The 21,099-nt window shown below is 38.8% G+C and overlaps 1 protein-coding gene across 7 annotated transcripts in view; it reads left to right on the top strand.

Moving 5' to 3' along the window:
• Window positions 1-35: 35 nt before the first annotated feature.
• The window catches only part of CAPRIN2 (caprin family member 2), a 45,650-nt gene continuing 24,586 nt past the window's right edge, over window positions 36-21,099 (top strand). For 6 of the 7 annotated variants that reach the window (XM_047866903.1, XM_047866902.1, XM_047866901.1 and 3 more), the window contains exons 1-6: window positions 36-225; window positions 1,330-1,595; window positions 3,577-3,639; window positions 13,348-13,434; window positions 17,878-18,116; window positions 19,606-19,688. In XM_047866903.1, the coding sequence (XP_047722859.1) occupies window positions 1,344-1,595; window positions 3,577-3,639; window positions 13,348-13,434; window positions 17,878-18,116; window positions 19,606-19,688 (724 nt within the window). In that variant the 5' untranslated portion in view covers window positions 36-225; window positions 1,330-1,343. Of the gene's footprint in view, window positions 249-1,329; window positions 1,596-3,576; window positions 3,640-13,347; window positions 13,435-17,877; window positions 18,117-19,605; window positions 19,689-21,099 lie in introns of all 7 variants that reach the window. The other variant, XM_047866900.1, reaches the window with a different exon arrangement.

Here is a 21,099-nt window from a genome sequence, read left to right as displayed (position 1 = left end):
CGTGCGGCGGAAAGGGCGGGCCTGGGCGAGAGCGGCTGAGTCGGCGGAGCGCCCCGCGCCGCAGACGCCGCCAGCGAGGACAGGGAGGGGAGAGGGAGGAGGCGGGAGGAGGAGACGCAAGTGCGGGGTGGCGCCGGTCCACCTCCGCAGCTCTCCTGGCTCCCGCCGGCTTTCGAAGGCGGGCCCGGGCTGCGGCAGCGGCACCGGCCTCGGCGGCCAGCGGAGGTGAAGCCGAGCTGCGGCGGCCTGTGGGTCGACGCAGCGTAGGGAGGGCAGGGCAGGGCTGGGCGGCCGCCGCCGCGGTGAGCTGGAAGGGCAGCTCGGCATCCCCGGGGCGGGGCCGTCGAGGGCAGGTGGCCCGTGCGCTTTTCTCCGGGTCGGCCTCCCCAGAGGCACCTGCACACGGGGCCCCAGCCTGGTGCCGGGGCGTCCGGAGGCTGTGGGAAGGGCGGGGGTCGGTGCCCTCGGGGCACTTAAGTGACCACCCAATAGAGGCGACTCTCGCGCGGGGCGCTGCGGGGACTGAGGATCAGTGCTGGCGTGCATGGGGCCTGTTATGCCCTTGCTTTGGGGTGCTCCGTAAGGGGATGCGCGGGGGTGAAGGTTGCGAGGACCGCTGACCAGAGCGGTGTGAGGCTCGGGAGGATGAACCTTTAAACCCGTGTGGTGTGAGTGGTTATGGGTTAGTCTGAACAGAACAGAAAACCAACTCGGGGCGCTCGCAAGCACCTCGCTACAAATGTGCAGCAGTGACGGACTTGCCTTGTAGGCCCCAGAGCAATCAAAGGGAAGTTAGGGGTCTTGTTCAAGAAGCTACTCCTCAGTTAGTGAATGAGGCTCTAAAAGAATTGTGTGTTGGGAATTTTTCTTTTAAATGGGCTTGTTTTTATGATTGCGTTTGGGGCTAGTGGTGAGGGTAACGTAAAGAGGTTACAAAGGCTGCCTTAAGGTCCTAATGGGGAGAGTTTTTTTGTGTGTCATCATTCGACCATAGAAATTATTCAGAATGTGGATTGCCCTTACGAGAAGAGAGGAGCTCTGAAGCCATTGCTTGATTAGCAGTTCTCCCTATGTGGAAAGTTGAATTTCTGGAAACATCCCCCGTATTGTAGATTTTGCCCACGTAAAGGCGCTAGCACTTGGCACTAATCTCCTTAAAAGTAGTAAGATGGAAACACAGTACCTAGCATCGCTGGGTTTTGAGCTCACTTCTGTGCAAAAGAATTTTGAGGGAGTGGGTCTAGATTTTTCAGGGAAGTTCGAATCTCCATGGTCTCCTCTAGTCTTAATTTACTTTTAACTTTTTTTTTTTTTCCTTCCTTCCTTCAGCTTCATCTGTTTCAATGGTGCAACTCTCTTCATCTCCTTTTGGTTACCAGTCACCTTCAGGCCATTCAGAGGAGGGAAGAGAGGGGACTATGAAGTCAGCCAAGCCCCAAGTGAACCACAGTCAGCATGGGGAAAGCCAGCGGGCCATGAGCCCTTTGCAGTCTGCTCTCAGTTCTGCTGCCTCTCCTTCCCAAGCATATGAGACATATATCGATAATGGACTCATATGCCTTAAACACAAAATTAGAAACATCGAGAAAAAGAAGGTAACTTTTTTCCCTCCCATCCCTGTATATGTACCATCTTTAATAAGGGTTAGAGAACTGGCATTTTTGCTTTCTGTCAGGGCTCAGAGGTACTCTTTCCTAAAAGATTTACCTAACCTTGAGATTTAGCTGGCCAAAAACATACAAGTAGGTTAAATATTGGGTATATTAAGCATTTTATTTGATTTCTCAGCATAACTAAATAAAAATATTCCTCATAGTAAAATTACTATGCATGCTGCTGTTGAAATACTTGAAGAGCCAGCAACTTTAAGTCAGATTAATTCTTTGAGTGTAGTATTAATGTTTCTTTTCATAGATGAGTAATAGCCTGATTTTTTTTTTTAGCTTGTTTTCCTTGTGACTTTCTGCAGCAGTTGATATTGCAGTAAAGCTGCTGCAGTCATTGGAAGCTTCAGCGATGGGAGAGCCAGAAAAGGTTTTAGCACTAATTTTTGTGTTGCTAGGTGATCGTTTAAGATTGGTAGGTTAACATTGTAGAAAGCCTTATAAAGAGACTCAAATTATAATCAGCCCAATGTTACAGTAAATGCTGATGTAAAGATCCAAATCATTCCTTATTTCCTGAGTCATGTAGCCTGTGAAACAGTGCTGCACGTTGCTTTGTTGTGTCATGATTCTCTTTTGCTTGTGATAGTAAGGTGAGTGATTGACTATCTGGACCTGGGAACACTTACATATTTTTATTCCAGGATCTAGTTCAACCATAGGAAAGTTGCTTTTAATGGAGGAGTATGAAGAGATTTTTGAGTCTGGTTGACTCTGTCTCCCCCCAGCCCCCACCCCCCATGCCAAGGTAGGGAAGAAAGACCAGTTACTAGTAGCTTCTCTGTAACCCTAGCTCTCATCAGTTGTCTTTTGAATGCATGCAGTTGATCACAAGTGTGATAAGGTGAGTGTGCCTGGGTCAGCACAAATTCCCTGCCACTATGGGAAACTAGTCAAAGCACGATCTATTCAAAGCAGGATCTGTTGATGGAGACTCATTAATGTCTTTTTCCCAGGTGGAGGAACTACATATATGTATATACTTACATGCTCTAGTGTAACTATAGTACCTCCTTAAGTTTGAATACTTACCTGGTCAGTAACAATGCTTTTGTTTCAAGCTTCTGGAAAAGCAATTTAAAACTATAAAGCCAATATGGGAGAAGCCTAAACACTGCTTTTAGAATACTGTAGTGGGTCATGTCATTATTCTGGGGACAATAAATGCAATTTGTCATGTATTCACTGAAATATGAAACTCAATAGGAAAAAAAGCTTTGAGTTAAGTCTATTATAATGCTAGAGAAAATATCTTCTACATTTCTACACTTCCATGAAGAAGTTTGCTGTTCGACAAATGCCACGTAATTCAACAGGTAACTAATAGTTTAAGCATGAGGTTAGAACAGGATTTCTCCGCCTCAACACTATTGACGTTTTTGTGCCAGATAATTCTTTTGTTGCAGACAGGGTGTGTGTGTGGGGGGGGGGGGGGCTATCCTGTGGAATGTAGGATGATTCCCAGCATCCTTGGGTTCTAGTCACACGATGCCTGTAGCATTCTCCACCTCCCTCTCATCCTTCAAGTAGTGACGACCAAGAACATCTCCAGACACTGCCATAGATCCCTGGGGGTCAAAATTATCTCTGATTGAGCACCACTGGGGTAGGGGCATATGATTGACTAGTTAAGTGTCTGTATGTTAAGTAGTCTGATGGTAAGTAGAGGCCATGAAGAGAAGAGTTTTATTACTGCTTAACTTTTCTAATTCCACACTAATGTTGATTGTAATATTTTTTCCCCGGCTGGATCTTATCTACAGTTGCTGCCTGCCTTGTAGTAAACCGGTATTCTTACAGATTGATAGCATACTTCAAGAACTTTGTTTTCATAAGAAACAGTCTGGTATTTAGTTTATTTTTTTCAGAATTGTGTATGAGACTACAGTAGATACAAGTTTCTCTTTTGTAGCTCAAACTGGAGGACTACAAGGATCGGCTGAAAAATGGAGAGCAACTTAATCCAGATCAGTTGGTAAGTAGTGTATAATCCTTGGGTCACACTTGTTGGCTTTTTTCTTTTTTTCTTTTTTTTTCTTAATAAAACTCTAGACGGGATTGGTGAGAGCAAAGATTTGATAAGGCCAATAAAGAAGAGCGAGAATCCACTGGATTTTTCAGAAGACTTTTTTTTTCTTCACTTATGAGATCTTACAGACTTCTTTTGCACTAGCAGATGGTATGGATGGAGGTATGGGTTGCTAAAAGTGAAAATGTAGACTATTGCTAAACATACGGATTTAAGTTAAACTTTTGTTAGGCTGAACTAAAGAGGTGGAGGGACGACTAGCTTTCCACTGTTCACTGGTATATATAAACCTGACATCTTTCTGCTCTAAAATGTAAAAGAGTATTCTAGCTTGCCTAGGTTTTCTCCTTTTGCTTCTTAATCCTTTTGTATTTTCTCCTTACTTTTCTATCTTAGATTGCTATGTCACCTCTCAGGAGGCATGTTTACTTGATACCTGACCTTTTTTTTTTTTTTTTTAACTTTAGTATGAAAGAGTATTTGCAACTTTTAAAAATATTGTTTAACTTGTCTGTGGTATACCTGGTATCTGCAAGTTTTATCTAATGTGGTGAAAGTTTCTGCAATATGGAAATAAAAATGCTTAATTGATGTTTGTCTGATATCTCTTGGCTAAGAAGGGACAGAATTAAAAGTTATTTGATCTAGTCTGTAGACCTATCATCTTCATCTTTTTCAACTAAGATTTTTGGTTGTGTATCACAGATACTGGCATTCGAGATCTTTTCCCTTATTGACTCCTCTTCACTGACCTAGAATTTTTGTGATGTAGTAAATTATAATTTTGCTGAGGCACAGATTTGAATTGTGTGAGCTCTGAGAATGATGTGCTCACATAGCCGGTGAGAGGACTTAGCTGGGCATCCAGCATTTCAACATAGCTTTGTTCTCAAAGTAGTCATGGTATGTTCAGTAACTTTTGAAGTGATAATATTTTTCTTTGTGTAAGTATCCTTGAAGGAAGTGTTCTGATATGGTAGTATTCTTGATTTGGGGGAAATATGGGGGTTAGGGAGAGGGAGGTTGGTGGTTCTCATGGAAGCTCTCTAGCAAAGGTCAAGGACATGCTGTATTTCAGAGCTCTGGCCAGTAAACTGTAGTCTCAGTATTTCATTACTGTCTTTATAACTACATGTTGCTTCTGTAGCATTAACTTTTATTTCTTGAGTTAAATGCTGACAACTGCCAAATTTATGTTGCCAATAGATAAGCCCTTGGAACTCGAGATTCCTGTGTTCAGTTGCTTATTTGGCATCTCCCGACCCCCAAAACCTGTTCCTCCTCTAATCTTAATGATGTCAGTTAATGGCTTGGGGAACTAAAAGGATGGAGTTGCCAAAATCCTTGGAGAATTTCTCATCTATTTCCTGATACCACACATCTAGCCCATTAGCAAGGTCAGTTCTACCTTCAAAGTAAATCCGGAAACTGGCCATTTCTCAAATTCCGCTTCTGCCATCCTGGTCCAGGCCACATCATCTTTCATCTACATTACTGTAATAGCTTCCTCCCAGGTTTTTCTATTTCTGCTGTATCTCCAAGCTTGTTCTCAACATGGTAGCCTCAGTCATCCTGTTCGGATGCAAGTCAGTTGGTCATTCCTCTGTTCAACTCTCCATTGGTTCCCATCATGGCAGAATGTCCTTAGTGTGGCCTACAAAGTCCTACAAAATATGCTTGCTACTTCCTTTCACATCTTTATTTCATGTCCTGTACTTCTGTCCCTTCCTAGCTTCATTCCGGCTACATTGGCCTTCTTGCTGTTCCTCAAACATCCCAGGCACGCTTTTGCTTCAGGGCTTTTTGCACTGTGTGCTGTTCCTACTGCCTGGGATGCTTTTTCCCAGGTGTCTAAATGGCTCAATTTCCAACTTCCTTCAGCTTTTTATTTGAAGGTCATCTCAGTGAGGCTTGTCCTGACAACGCTATACCTCCATTCCTCCATTCACACTCCTTAGCTCTTTGCCTTGCTTTAATTTTTTAACTAGTAGTGCTTTTCTGACAAACTATAAAGTTTACTTTGTTTCTCTTTCTCTTAAAATGTATGTTTCATTAAAGTAGAGATTCCGTCTGTTCATTGCTGTTTTCCTAGTACTTAGAATAGTTTAGAGAATATAGCAGACATGTAAAATATTTATTACGAAAGGATTTACTAAATATAAAATGAATGTTATGTTTTTAGATAAAATTAAGCATATAGTTTGTGGTACTTTAAAATTTTTTTTTTTTTTTTTTTTTTAACATTCATCTTTGAGAGACAAAGTGTGAGTGGGGGAGGGGTAAAGAGAGAGGAAGACAGAATCTGAAGCAGGCTCCAGGCTCTGAGCTGTCAGCACAGAGCCCTATGCTGGGTTTGAACTCATGGACTGCAAGATCATGACCTGAGCTGAAGTTGGACGCTTAACTGACTGAGCCACCGAGGTGCCCCTAATTTTTTTTTTTTTAAGTTTATTTATTTAGAGATAGAGCGTGCAGGCAGGGTAGGGGCGGTGGAAGAGTGTGAGAGAGAGAATCCCAAGCAGGCTCTGCACTGTCAGCACAGAGCCTGACATGGGGCTCTGTCTCATGAATGTGAGATCATGACAGCCAAAATCAAGAGTTGGATGCTTACCTGACTGAGCCACCCAGGCACCCTTAGTTTGTGGTTCTTATGGGAATGAACATCTCTTCATATAAGCAATATATATTTAAGGTAGAAATTCAGAAAATGCAGATAAATTGGAAGAAAAAAAATCTGTAATCTGATCCCTCAGAACTGTCATTAGTAGTGTAGTGTTTAATTAGAAAAATCTAAGTTTAGTTTTTAAAGCTGGTAATAATTCACATAGTTCAGAAATTAGGCAATAGTTTAAAAGACAGTTTTTCTTTCACCTTGTCCTTCCTCTGTTCAGTTCTTATCTTACAAAGTAAGGCCCTGGGATTATGATCTGAGCTGAAATCAAGAGTTGGATGCTCAAATGACTGAGCCACCTGGGTGCCCCACTTTCTGTTTATTTCTAATTTTGTGTGGTTGTATTTTCCCAGTTTACTTTTAATTAAGTTAGCTAGTGCTTCTTTTTTTTTTTTTTTTTTTAGCTTCTGGGTTTTAGTTTTTCTCTTTTTCTGCTGTCCTTTGTTTTATTTGCTTCACTTTCTAACTTTGAATTAAGTGTTTAATTCATTTGTTTTCTTTTCTCCCCCCCATTGGTTTGCATTTAAGGCTGTGAATTTTCCTTCAAGTACTGCTTTAGCTATACATTTGATACTGTATTTTCAATATTGTTGGCTAAAAATTTTGTAATTTCAGTTTGTAAATCTTCTTTAACCCAACAGATATTCTTAATATTGTAAATAAAACTTTCTATGATCTGCATGGCTATTGTAATCCTTTTAATGGTAACTCTTAAGTAACCTGTCAAGACTAAGCTAAAGACTAATAAGATTTCATTGAGATTTCTAATATAAACCTAGATTTTTTTCCTTTGAAATAGTAAGATTGTTTAATGAAGTTTTTTAGAGTCCCATTATAATTTTAATATTTATTTTGGTTCAGATCTGGATTTGAAATAGAGAACTGAGATTCAAGTGAGTGCTTGAGCAAAAGGCAAATGGGTACTTTCAGCTTCAGTGAAACTTTTAGTTTTAAAAAATTAAGATTTGGCAGCCATCTCTAGTTGCTAAACTCTGACCCTATGTTATATTTAATGCATAATACAAAACTCTTTTATTAAATAATATGAAATCTTTTCTGCTTTGTAGTCCCATAGCAGTTGGCCTTATCAAGGCAAACCACTCAAATGTTACATGGGCTTCCTAATTAATATCCTTGTTTTGAGTCCTTCCTTTTCAGTTCATCAGCCCTACTCCCTCTAGTGTTCTTTTTTTGAAATGGAAATCTCAGTATAGGATTCTAATCAAAAGTTTAAAAATTCTATTGAGAATTTTAACATGTTTTCTTAAAACTTTTTTTTAAAAGCATATTTATTTTGAGAGAGAAAGAGCATGTGCATGTGCATGCCAGTAGGGGAGGTGCAGAGAGCGGGAGAGAGAGAATCCCAAGCAGGCTCTGTGCTGTCAGCGTAGGGCCTGACTTGGGGCTTGATCTCACAAACTGTGAGATCATGACCTGAGCTGAAATCAAGAGTCGGACACTTAACTGACTAAGCCTCCTAGGTGCCCCAAGAATCTTTAGCATATTTGAGCCTAAAATCATGTTCTGAACTGTGTTTTATTAATTCAACCATAATATATTAAGTACTTACACTGGGGGATTCTGGGCTTAAATGCTAGGGTTATGATGTAAGGGACAAATGTGATCCTTGCCCTCAAAGATACAGTGTGATGAGAAAGAGGTAGGAAATAAGTAAATAAAAATGTGATGGTGTTAGGGTGAGGTACAGAGTGATAATGGATTGTAATGAGGAATTTAACCTAGTTTGGAGAATTGAGGACAGCTTCCTTGAGAAAGAAGTGCTTCAGTTCAGACCTAAAAAATGAGAAGGACTTAGCAAGTTAAAATGGGGAAGGAGGAAGAAGAGCAGGCTAGGCAGATGCTAGCATGTGTAAAAGTCCTGAGTAGGGAAAGAATGTTTTTACAAAGAGGAAACTGGAAAGAAAGCCAGTATCGATGGAGTGATGTAGTTGGAATGGGAAAGCTACGTGTACATCCTTATTTCCCATTTAAAGACTGTGTTTTTTCTTAAGGTCATCATAAATGATACAGATAAGTTTTAAGCAGAAAATAACTAGATTTGTAATAAAATCACTTTTAAGGGTGAGTGATGGTTTGGAGGTGGTAAGTGTGGGTGTAAGAAGACTAGATAATGGTTGGCTGTAGTCTTGGTCAGAGGTTATAGATATCTTGCTGGTACCAAAGTAGCAGCAAAGGAGTTTGGGTAAAGTAGATTCAAGAGATATAATTAGCATAGCTTGGTGATAGGATCTAGTAGAAGGAAGAGCCAAGAATGGGTTCCAGGTTTCTGGCTTGAACACTTGAATGGATGGCAGAACCATTTATTGGGCCTGGAAACCCTGGAGGAGAAGATGGTTTTGGGAGGAGAGGATAAAAAGCTCAATTTTGGACCACTGATCAAAAATTTTTTTTTTTTTTTTTTTTTTTTAAATTTTTTTTTTTTTTTTTTTTTAACGTTTTATTTATTTTTGAGACAGAGAGAGACAGAGCATGAACAGGGGAGGGGCAGAGAGAGAGGGAGACACAGAATCGGAAACAGGCTCCGAGCCATCAGCCCAGAGCCTGACGCGGGGCTCGAACTCACAGACCGCGAGATCGTGACCTGGCTGAAGTCGGACGCTTAACCGACTGCGCCACCCAGGCGCCCCTAAAAAAATTTTTTTTTTTTTAATGTTTGCTTATTTTTTTTTTCTTTTTTCTTTTTTTAAAAAAAAATTTTTTTTTTCAATGTTTATTTATTTTTGGGACAGAGAGAGACAGAGCATGAGCGGGGGAGGGGCAGAGAGAGAGGGAGACACAGAATCGGAAACAGGCTCCAGGCTCTGAGCCATCAGCCCAGAGCCCGACGCGGGGCTCGAACTCACGGACCGCGAGATCGTGACCTGGCTGAAGTCGGACGCTCAACCGACTGCGCCACCCAGGCGCCCCAATGTTTGCTTATTTTTGAGAGAGACAGATAGTGCATGTGAGAGCATGAACGGGGCAGGGGCAGATAGAGAGGGGGACACAGAATCCGAAGTGGGCTCCAGGCTCTGAGCTGTCAGCACACAGCCTGACGCGGGGCTCAAACTCATGGGCCATGAGATCATAACCTGAGCCAAGATCAGATGCTTAACCCACTGAGCTACCCAGGTTCCCCAGGACCACTGATTTTTTAATGTGGCTGTGAAACATTAAGGGGTGGGTAATATCGAATAAGTGTTTGAGTTACAGATCTGGAGCACAAAGAAGTTTAGTCTACAGTTAAGCTCATCTGTGTGGTTGCTAATTGAAACCATAAGAAAAGATGAGACTATGTTGGATGAGAATATAGAAAGGAGAAAAGCCTAGGACAGAGGAACTTTGACATTTAATGTTTGGATAATAAAGGCTAAAAATAATTATAGCTAACTTTAGGGTCAGGTATCATTTTGAGTGATTTGAATTGGCCAACATCTCTGTGATGTAGGTCCTGTTTATTTTGTAAATGCTAAAAACTGGGGTGAGAGAAGTTTATGGAAAAATTACTGGTAAGTAAAAAGCTGGAGAAATGGGAGAAAAATGGAAGTTTAGTGTTACTAAAAACAAAGAGATGTTTGTAGAGCCAGAAGGTGCCTTTGTGTGGAAGTCTTCTGAGAAACCAGAATGAGAGTTCTAAAAGATCTATGGATTTAAAAGGTGGTATTGACATGCCAGGATAGTTCTGGTGGAATGATGGAAACAGAATCCAGGTTGATAAGGTCTGAAGAGGAAATGGAGACTGTGTAGCCATTTTTGAAACTTTGAGACTGAAAGGAGGGGGTTGCCAGAAAGGCGCTTTTTATTTTTCTTATTTAGATTGGGGGAGACTTGAACTTGTATTTATTTATATATTATATTTATTTATATTTATGTTTTTGAGAGAGAGGGCACAAGTGAGTGAGGGACAGAGAGAGAATCCCACAAGGGACAGAGAGATATACAGAGAGAAGTGGGGCTCACCTGGGGCTCGTGTTTTACCAGAAGCGGGGCTTGTGTTCACCTGAAGCAGAGCTTGAGCTCACCTGATGTGGGACTCGAACTCACAAACTGTGAGATCATGACCTGAGCCAAAGTCATATGCTTAACAACTGAGCCACCCAGGCTCCCAAGACTTGAACTTGTTAAGTACTAGTTTAAGCATCAACAGAGAGTGAGAAATTCAAGATTTTTAAAAGGGAGTCATAGAGTAAGATTTTTTATGAAGACGTAATTGAAAAGGATAGAAGGTAGAAGGATATTTCCTCCAGTAAGCAAAAAAAGGGAGGAAGAAAGGATGTATTCACATTGGATGATGGGAAGTTAAGGTAGTTCCCATTTGATGCTGCTTTTCTTGAATTAAAGTTAATACCATTTGGGAGTAAATATGAGGGAGTATTCCCTTCTGGTTTTATATACCTCTGAGGGCTGTATACTATGATTATGTTATCTGTGCAAGGTTCTATAGTTGGAAAACCTCTTCGTCTTTTTTATTATGAAATAATACAGCTGCAACTAAGTGTCACTTCTAGGTTATACTGCATAATAAAGCAAGCATCAGAATCCACCATTCAACTCCAGTAGTACATTACCAACACCACCAAAGCTCCTTCCCAGTTCTTTCTCTTTACTGTAACCTGACTCTGAGCTGCCCACTGCCATTTCCTTGCTTTATTTTAATAGCACTTGTTTGTTGCCCTTGAATCTGTTAGTTGCTTTATCGTACCTTATAATAAATGTTATCATACTGTGTTCTGCAGTTTGTCTTTCACTCATTATGTTTAGGATTTTTATATTAAGGAAAGTAGTTATATTTTATTTGTTTTTCTCTACTTAGTAGTAGTTTGTGAGTAGATGATGTCCTACTTAGAGCAATCTTATATGTGTTATTGAGACACAAGTGTGAAATTTTTCAGGGTGCACCTGAAAAATTACCTATCATGGGCTATACCATATGCCCATAGTTAACTTCATAGGTAAAAATGCCAAACTTTTCCAAAATTATTATACTAATTTATGCTAATGCTGGTAGTACGTAGTTATATAGCAGTATTTAGGTAGACTCTATACTTTTGTAAAAGCTTATGTTATCAGATTGTTTTTAAAACAGCTTTTTTGAAGTATCATATATAGATCATAAAATTAACCCATTTTAAGTATATAAGACAATGATTTATAGTCAATTCGTAGAGTTATGCAGCTTCCATGACAATCTAGTTTTCAAACATTTCTGTAACCCTTCCAAATTCCTTTTTGTCTCCTTATTTGCTTTCTATCTCTATAAGTTTGTCTTTTCTGGATATGTCACATAAGACAGTCTTTCCCATACGGCTTCTTCGAGTTATGATTATGTTTTTGAGGTTCATCCTTGGTGTAGTATGTATCATTAATTCATTCCTTTTTATTGCTGATGAGTGTTCCTTTGAATGATTATACCACATTTTGTTTATTTACCAATTGCTGGATATTTGGATTGTTTTTATTTGGGGCCATAATGAATATGCTGCCATACAAATTTGCATGTAAGTCTTTATGTGGATATATGTTTTCATTTCTTTTGGGTAGGTACCTAGAAGTGGAATACTATATAACTTTAAATATGGAGACTTTAAACTACTGTATATCTTTATGTGGTTAGACAAGTTTCCCACCTTGGTCTGTTTCATATTAGCCCTTTGTTTTTCCAAACAGATTAAAGTCCCATTAAAAAAAAATCTATGCCTTTCCTAATTACCAACTTTGTTAATCTGTGAAATCTTAAAAAAAAAAATGCCCCTTGAATTTACAATATTTTGGGGGTGTCTGGGTGGCTCAGTCAGTTCAGGTCTTGATCTCAGGGTCATGAGTTCAAGCCCTGTGTTGGGTTCCATGCCCGGCGTAGAGCCTACTTAAAAAAATTTACAATATGGGGGCTCTTGGGTGGCTCAGTCTGTTTAGTGTCTGACTTTGGCTCAGGTCACGATCTTGCTGCTCATGGGTTTCAGTCCCACATCGGGCTCTGTGCTGCCAGCTCAGAGCCTGGAGCCTGCTTCAGATTCTGTGTCTCCCTCTCTGCTCCTTCTCTACTCATGCTCGCTCTTTCTCTCTCTCTCAAAAATAAATAAACATTAAACATTTTACAATATTTTTGTTATAACACTTAATTTTGTCTGTTATAGGTAATTGTTTACAAGTCTTTTCTACCATAGTATAAATTTCTTGAAGTTGCTTATTTGTGATCCTCATTCTGCTACTTGTGTACTATATTTGTGTAGTGAATGAATATTGACAGAGGAATACTATTGGCTCATTGCTCTTGAAAACCACAGGCTCTAGGGGTGCCTGGGTGGCTCAGTCGGTAAAACGTCCGACTTTTGGTCATGATCTTGCAGTCTGTGAGTTCGAGCCCTACATTGGGGCTCTGTGCTGACAGCTCAGAGTCTGGAGCCTGCTTTGGATTCTGTGTCTGCCTCTCACCCACTCATGTTCTGTGTGTGTGTCTCTCTCTTTCAAAAGTAAAATAAAACATTAAAAAAAATTTTTAAAAACCACAAGTCTGGGGCGCCTGGGTGGCTTAGTCTGTTAAGTGTCCAACTTTGGCTCAGGTCATGATCTCATGGTTCATGTGTTCAAACCCCACATCGGGCTCTGTGCTGACAGCTCAGAGCCTGGAGCCTGCTTCTGATTCTGTTTCTCTCTCTCTCTCTGACCCTTCCCTGCTCATGCTCTCCCTCCCTCTGTCTCTCACAAATAAACATTAAAAAAAGAAAAACAGGTCTCTCTGATCTTATACTGTACACTTCATAGTTAGGAACTCAAGTCTGTTGTTATGGCTCAGATTTCTAGCATGAAAACTGAATCTTAAAATTTATATAACTTCTATTAAATGCTCTCTCTTCCTACGTTTTTTGAGTATGGCTAGTCCATAAAGTCTTAAATCTTTTCTACTCTTTTTATAGGAACACTTACTTTGACATATTTATATTTAGAAGTTAACAGAATTGATGTTTTCTTATCCTATTTGGTAGGAAGCGGTGGAGAAATATGAAGAAGTATTACATAACTTAGAATTTGCCAAGGAACTTCAGAAAACCTTTTCTGGACTGAGCCAAGATGTGAGTACGTTTTCTTTGCTATTCCTGAAACCACTTTAGCCACGGATCTGGAAGAAAATATTAGCGTTCATTAATGGTGTTCAGTTATTACCATCCATCTCATTCCTGCTGATATTTTATTGGGGGTGAGGGGGTTGACAATAGCTATTGAAGAACTAGTGTTTTCAGATTTCTGGAGTCTCAAGAGAGCACAAATGGTGTCCGAGTATGAGACACTGTGAATAAAGTATTAGTTGTCCAATGTGTATTCGCTGTGGAGTTTTAGAAATCATTGAGAAGGGGAATAAAAACTATTTTGATGGACACAGTTTACAAAAGATTTTTTAGAATATAGGCTTGTAAATTTGTATAACACAGGCTTGTAAGTTTAGCATTATTTAACGTATAAAGAAACAGAATTGGTAGACTCTTTTTCTTGAGACCATGGCAGTTATTACCAGGAAGATTTGTGATTCATGGTAAATAGAGTTAAGTCTGGTTTCACAGCTTGTTAGGGTCTCTATGTTGGCAGTCCAAACTTCTGTCTCTGACAGATTTAGTCAGTAATTAATATGAAGCCTTAAGCATTCACTAATGAAATATTCTTCCCTGTTTTAGAATTGTATTAGAAGGCCCTTTAAAGATCATCTTTTAACAATTAAGAAATATTTTTGTAAATTCATTTCTGGGATGCGGAGCATGCTTCATAAAATAGTCTCTTTCACTTTTTGGGTATTTTCTTGTATAGTGAACTAAAATTCTCTTCTCCAGTCCTCTCGCATCAAAAAACCTCCAAAAACAAACAAACCCAACACATCATTTCTAGGCTGAGGACATCTATCATCTTTTTATAATATCATTGCTTTCTCTGGATGTTTGACTTACTTAACTCTTAAAAGGTAGTGTGTAAATCTGAAATAGCCTAGTATAGAGCCATTATCTTCTGTTTTCTAGAAAATTCTGTTAATGCAACTCTAAGATGACATGAGCTCTTTTTGTCAACCATAGTATATTTTAACTCATGTTTACTCATTTATCACTTAATTTTAGTGCTTTCTGTGAATTTCACAGTTGTTAAATATTTCTAGGCTATTTTAGATACTTTTAAATTGATTTTTTTCCTTATGATTAATCACTCCCCCATTTGTTAAATTTATTTAGTTTTGACCCACTTTATAAAAAGATATTTCATATCTTCTTTCTGGTTGGATGTTTGGAAGTATACTTCTATAATACTTAAAATTTTCTATTAACTTTTTTTACTCAAAATTATTTGATAATTTGTTTTTCATTCAGGTGTTTATTTTTTCAAAGTATGTTTTGTTTCTTTTATCCTTCTTTTTATATTTAAATCTTTTTTTAAACACCTTCCAAGTGCCAGGTACTTCTGTAAGTCAACTTGATTTTTACAGCAATCCAGGAAATAGATGTATATAGCCCCATTTTACAGATCAGGAATCCAATGCTCAGAACAAAAGGAACTTCTTCAAAATCATATAGCCAGTAAGTGGTAGAGTGAGGGTAGGACCCTAACTACTCTTTATCTCTAAAAACTGTGTTCTTTATACAAGTATATAGTATCTATCTATTTACATGCTTTTCCACTGCTGTTGTCTAGAGGTAGTTACCAATTCACCAAATTTTGTTGCTATCCATGAGGTTATTTTTTCTAATTTGTACTGTGGATTTACTTTCACTTTAGGTGAGATATTAAGGTACTTTGGAACATGCCTTAATGAATAAAGACCCCAAAGGTGCTTGCCAAATACCTTCCAGCCTAGTAATTTTTTGAGTTTCCTTTTATTAAAGCCTTTCTTTTGTCAAACCTCTTTTAATGAGAGTCAGTTTTATAGGGTGTAACATTTTCTTTACTTACAAACTAAAGTTGGAAGCCTTTCTGTTCATCTCAATTACATCTCTCTTTGTCTTCATGACATAAGCTCTTTCCCTTGGTGGGGATTTATCATTCTAAGACAGGGATCAGAAAATAAATTTTATTATTCAGTGTGATTTGTTGATAGTGGTTGATTTCATATCTTCTGCCACCCCCGCTTTTTTTTTTTTGAGAGAGAGAGAAAGTGGGTGCAAGTGAGCGATGTGCAGAGAGAGAAGGAGAGAGAGAGAAGTGGGCCTGGAGCTCACCCAACATGAACTGTGAGATTATGACCTGAGGTGAAGTCAGAAGCTTAACTGACAGAGCCACCCAGGCGCCTGTATCTTCTGCTTCTTTACAAACCAGTCCTCAACTGGTAGAAGAGAGGAAAATGTAACCTGACTTCTTAGTTTCTATATAAATAAGGAGAAATAGGGTGTTGTCAGTAGTTTTCTGATTATGATCTAGGAGACTGTACTTTCTTACTTGATACATGATAGTCATCTGTCAGGCTTTATTTTGGGCATTAGTGATATATTGGTAAACAACAGAGATCTAGTCATCACAAAGCTGAAACCTATGGGGATGCAGGTAAATAAAAAGATAGCCTTTTAATGTAATAGGTACTTTGATAAGGGGAGTTCAGGGTGTCTTAAGCCCATAAGAACACTTAATCCAGCCTTGGGAATGGCTAAAGACAGATCTGCGTTAATCCTGGGATATAAGTTTGTCAGTTGCCTTTCTCTGTACCATCATGAAACCGTCCAAGAGAATCCCACTGTCTTGGAGAGCTAGAATTGCCACCTCTATTCTCCATCGTCCTCAAACAGAAACTGAGGATAATGTAGTTTTGGTAAATGTTATTGGTGTAAGTCCATATTGAGATCTTGGTAAAAGCTTTTCTGAGCCTTTGCTGTCCTGAAAGTATCCTTGCCCTTGTAAGCTCCAGCCAGTCCATTTCTCATTCTTGAGATTTTACCTTCACCTATGATCTCTTGTCCCTGATAGTAGCACAAGCTAAATTTATTAAGTGATCTTCATACCTCCTAGAAAGGAATTAATAATGCCATAATGGGGGCGCCTGGGTGGCGCAGTCGGTTAAGCGTCCGACTTCAGCCAGGTCACGATCTCGCGGTCCGTGAGTTCGAGCCCCGCGTCAGGCTCTGGGCTGATGGCTCGGAGCCTGGAGCCTGTTTCCGTTTCTGTGTCTCCCTCTCTCTCTGCCCCTCCCCCGTTCATGTTCTGTCTCTCTCTGTCCCCCCAAAAAAAAAAATAAATAAACGTTGAAAAAAAAAAAATGCCATAATGAATCTTTTCCAGAGATTCCCCCCTTCTTAATCTATTAGGATTTATGAACATGTCTTTTGTAGAGTCCTAAATATGATGGTGTATCAAAGTACTTTAACTTACATATAGGAAAACTCTTTTAGATTTTTGTTTTATTCTCTTAATCTTCATGCTTGGAAAATGTCCAGTATGATGGAAACATTACAATCAGAAAAGCAACTATGGGGAGAAAAGACCTTTTAGGTTTCTTACTGGAAATAGATGGTACTTTTTATTAATTGGTATTTTATAAATGGGAAGCCACTTCTGGGACCCATGTGTTATGTCAGACTTTAAGGTATTGAAATTTATGTTTTGCTAACTATATGTTTTGTCAGCTAAATATTGAAAAATAAAACTCCATCCAGACTGACAAACTATTGTGAAAATATCTTAGTTTTACTTAAAAAAACAAAAACAAAAACAAAACTATTTGCTGTGTATGTATTTTAGCATTACATTGGTAAGACATTTTATTTCTGTTTGGTTTTCAATTCCTTATGCTTTAGCCAGTATTCTTTGGTTGAAAATTGACCTTTTTAGTTTACATTTTTTTTTTAATGTTTATTTATTTTGGGGACAGAGAGAGACAGAGCATGAATGGGGGAGGGGCAGAGAGAGAGGGAGACACAGAATCGGAAGCAGGCTCCAGGCTCTGAGCCATCAGCCCAGAGCCTGACGCGGGGCTCGAACTCACGGACCGCGAGATTGTGACCCAAGCTGAAGTCGGACACTTAACCGACTGAGCCACCCAGGCGCCCCATGACCTTTTTAGTTTAAATACTCTTCCCCTGGAACAAGAATTTAAAAAGCAAAAACAAAAACTTAAAAACTAAACTGGAGCATTTTCTTAAAATCTTTGGCTTAAAAAGGCTTATATACATAAATATGGAAAAGTTAAATTTGGGGATTAATATGTGCATTCAGTGATAGGTTATAGCCTAGAGTTGGGAGTCAGATATTTTGACTTTCTTAGCTTTGGTTACCTGAGACATACTAGTTTATTACTCAGTCCCTTCCTCAACTGAAAAAGAAAAGAGGATAAATGAACCTGTCAATTTCACAGTCAGTGTTATATATGTGTATATATGTGTGCATATATATATATATATACACACATACATACATATATATACATATATATATAAAATAAGATTCATCATCTAATCTCAGCTCTTTGGCATTAGATTTTTGTGCACTATGAATTGCTAATATGAGATGGTAGAAAGTTGCCAATTTTAATTAGAATTTTTTTTTTTTAACAGCTACTTAAAGCGCAGAAGAAGGCCCAGAGAAGGGAACACATGCTAAAGCTCGAGGCTGAGAAGAAAAAGCTTCGTACTATACTTCAAGTTCAGTATGTATTACAGAACTTGACACAGGAACACGTACAGAAGGATTTCAAAGGGGGCTTGAATGGTGCAGTGTATTTGCCTTTAAAAGAACTTGACTACCTCATTAAATTTTCAAAACTGACCTGCCCTGAAAGAAATGAAAGTCTGAGGTAAGCTGAAGAAAATATTTTCCTAAAAGAGAACACATAACATTTTAGCCTAGTTTTTTAGTTTTATATATTTTATAGTATTTATACATACACATACATGTACACACATATACGTATATAATAATTAAGAAAACATTATTGTGATTCACAATGGGAAACGTTGGCCGGACCAGACTGTGATAGGGTTGATAGGCTGTCTAGAAGGAAAGTCAATTTGAATGATCTCATTAATGTGCTTTTTTTATTGTAACATTGATTTTAAAAATGATGTCTCATCAAGTTTTGCCCCTATACAAGTATTAATTATCTATATGCTTAAAGGTTTTTTTGTAATTGTCTCAGGCTATTGTATTACCTGAGAGTCTTTGTCTTCTTACTACTGCTGTACTTAAGTGGAGGTTAATAAAATTTAACTTGGCCAGTATCATTAAACTTTCAAAGTGGGATAGGGGCGCCTGGGTGGCTCAGTCGGTTAAGCGTCTGACTTCAGCTCAGGTCACGATCTCGCGGTCCGTGAGTTCGAGCCCCGCGTCAGGCTCTGGGCTGATGGCTCAGAGCCTGGAGCCTGCTTCCGATTCTGTGTCTCCCTCTCTCTCTCTGCCCCTCCCCCGTTCATGCTCTGTCTCTCTGTCCCAAAAATAAACGTTAAAAAAAAAAAAAAAAACTTTCAAAGTGAGAATTATTTGGTGGTCTTCTTATACTGTGAATAAATACTGAGAAGCAAATCTGATAATTTCAAATACAAACCCAGCAACTTGAGGCTACCTAGTTTTTCCCAGTTATCCGTTTGCTGTTTTCGCTTTGATGGGGGAAATCATCTAATGAGCAGATCTCTGTGCTTCTGCTTTGTTAGATATGGGGTCCTTCCAATGTTGTGTCTTTGGCCATGCTAAAGCAGGGTCAGATTTCAACCATTACTGGAAATCAGCCCTATATCAGGAAAAAAATCTAATAAAACTCTCAATTATCTCTATAGTCATATGTATTTTTTTTTTAATTCCCATTCTGATAGTGTAGCCCATCATCATCACCTATGTGGTTGTTTCCTTCTCTTTACTTTGATGAATTTAGGGAGTGTAGCTTACTTTAATATGTGTAAGTGAAACATAATTTGAAAAATAAGCTGCTCTCTTTAAAGTCAAATGCAGCTCTTAATATTGCCATTCCACTGTTCTTCCTTCTAGGACATAACACTTGATAATTAATGACACTGCATTGACAGCCTCAAACTCTTTTTGGTCTGTTCCTTAGTGGGTCTATTTGGTACAATACTTTAGTTGTTTTTAAGAGAAAATGCTTACATTTGATATCCATAAATAGGCATTTAGTCGTCTTTTACAAAATTTTAACTTTTTGAGAGAGTAAAAAGACAAAATTAACCTTGAATGTCCTGATTGTTGACGAGTTCTACCGTATAAGTTGTACTGCTCCACGTGTATATGTGTGTACCTCTAAAGCTACTTCGTTCTGCTCTGCTTTTCCTTGTCAGTGTTGAAGACCAGATGGAGCAGTCGTCCTTGTACTTTTGGGACCTTTTGGAAGGTAGTGAAAAAGCAGTGGTAGGAACGACATGTGAGTTTTCTCTACTCTGGACTTATGCAGTAAATACTAGACTTTATGTTTAGAAGTTTAGTATGATATTGAGGGCTGAAACTGTGTCAGTTCATTAGAACTTACATGTCTGACAATGCTATATTCATAGTGAAAAAGATCTCTGTTTAGTTTGGTTAAAAGCAGCTACTGTATAATCATACTCACTAAATGGAACCTAGGGAGAGTTTTTAAGTGGCAAGCCACTATGATTTAAGAATAAGAGCTAAAGACTAGTGCTGGCTTCAACACCGGCTTGACCATTTTGGGGTTCAGTTCTCTGCATAGCAGTACCGTACTAGTTCTATTTAAGAATCTTAAATACATACATTGTTATGTATCGGACCTGCCTAAGAAAATGGGAATGGCTTGGCTACATAGTCTATTGAAGCATTGTTGTCTGTCAATCTGGAAATGATCTAGAGAGAAAGAGGCTTTTGGCTTCCTAAATAGACTTCAGCCAAATGACCAAGTACAAATGAACATTAAGTACATAGTTTTGTGTACTGGCTTAGGATAATGAGAACACTACAAGCTGGTAAACATTTTTGTTAGTAGTGAATGCTTCCTTTTTTGGAAATATATTTGTAGTATAATGCTTTCAAAATTTCTATGTCCTTTCAAGTTTAAATTATAGAAATTTTTTTCTTGGTTAGAATGCGAAATGATACAAATAACTTTGGGACATAGTTTGACAGTTTCTTACAAGTGTATGCTTACCAAATGACCAAGCGATTATACTGCCAGTACCCAAGAGAATTATAAACACATGTTCACGTAAGTACTTGACATGAATGTTCATACCAGCTTCATTCATGATAGCCCCAAACTGAACACAAGTTAGATGTACATCAACTGATAATTGATACACAAAATATGGTATGTTCATACAATAGAATCTACTCAGGAATAAAGAAAGGATAAACTGTTGATACATGCAACAACATGGATGAATCTCAAAATAATTATGCTGAGTGAAAGAAGCCAGACCAAAAAATGGATACTTATTTATATGGATAAATGGATCCCATTTATATGGAATTTTAGAAAAGACATAACTAGAATGATAGCAGGTCAGTTGTTGCCAGGGAGTGGGAGGAGGGGATTGATATAAAAGGGACACGAGGGAACTTTTGATGAAAATGTTTTATATCATGGTTCTGGTGGAAGTAACATGACTATGTACCTGCTAAAACTGTACACTTAAAATGACTGAACTAAAATGAATGAACTAAAATTATACCTCAAAGTTTATTAAAAAAATAATAAACAGGGCGGCTGGGTGGCTCAATTGGTTAAGCATCTGACTTCAGCTTGCATCATGATCTCATGGTTTGTAAGTGGAGCCCGCTTCGATTTCTGTGTCTCCCTCTCTCTGCCCCTGCCCTGCTCG

The sequence above is a fragment of the Prionailurus viverrinus genome, chromosome B4 (assembly GCF_022837055.1).
Source record: "Prionailurus viverrinus isolate Anna chromosome B4, UM_Priviv_1.0, whole genome shotgun sequence".
Lineage (NCBI taxonomy): Eukaryota > Metazoa > Chordata > Mammalia > Carnivora > Felidae > Prionailurus > Prionailurus viverrinus.
This window is presented reverse-complemented; position numbering and strand designations above follow the sequence as displayed.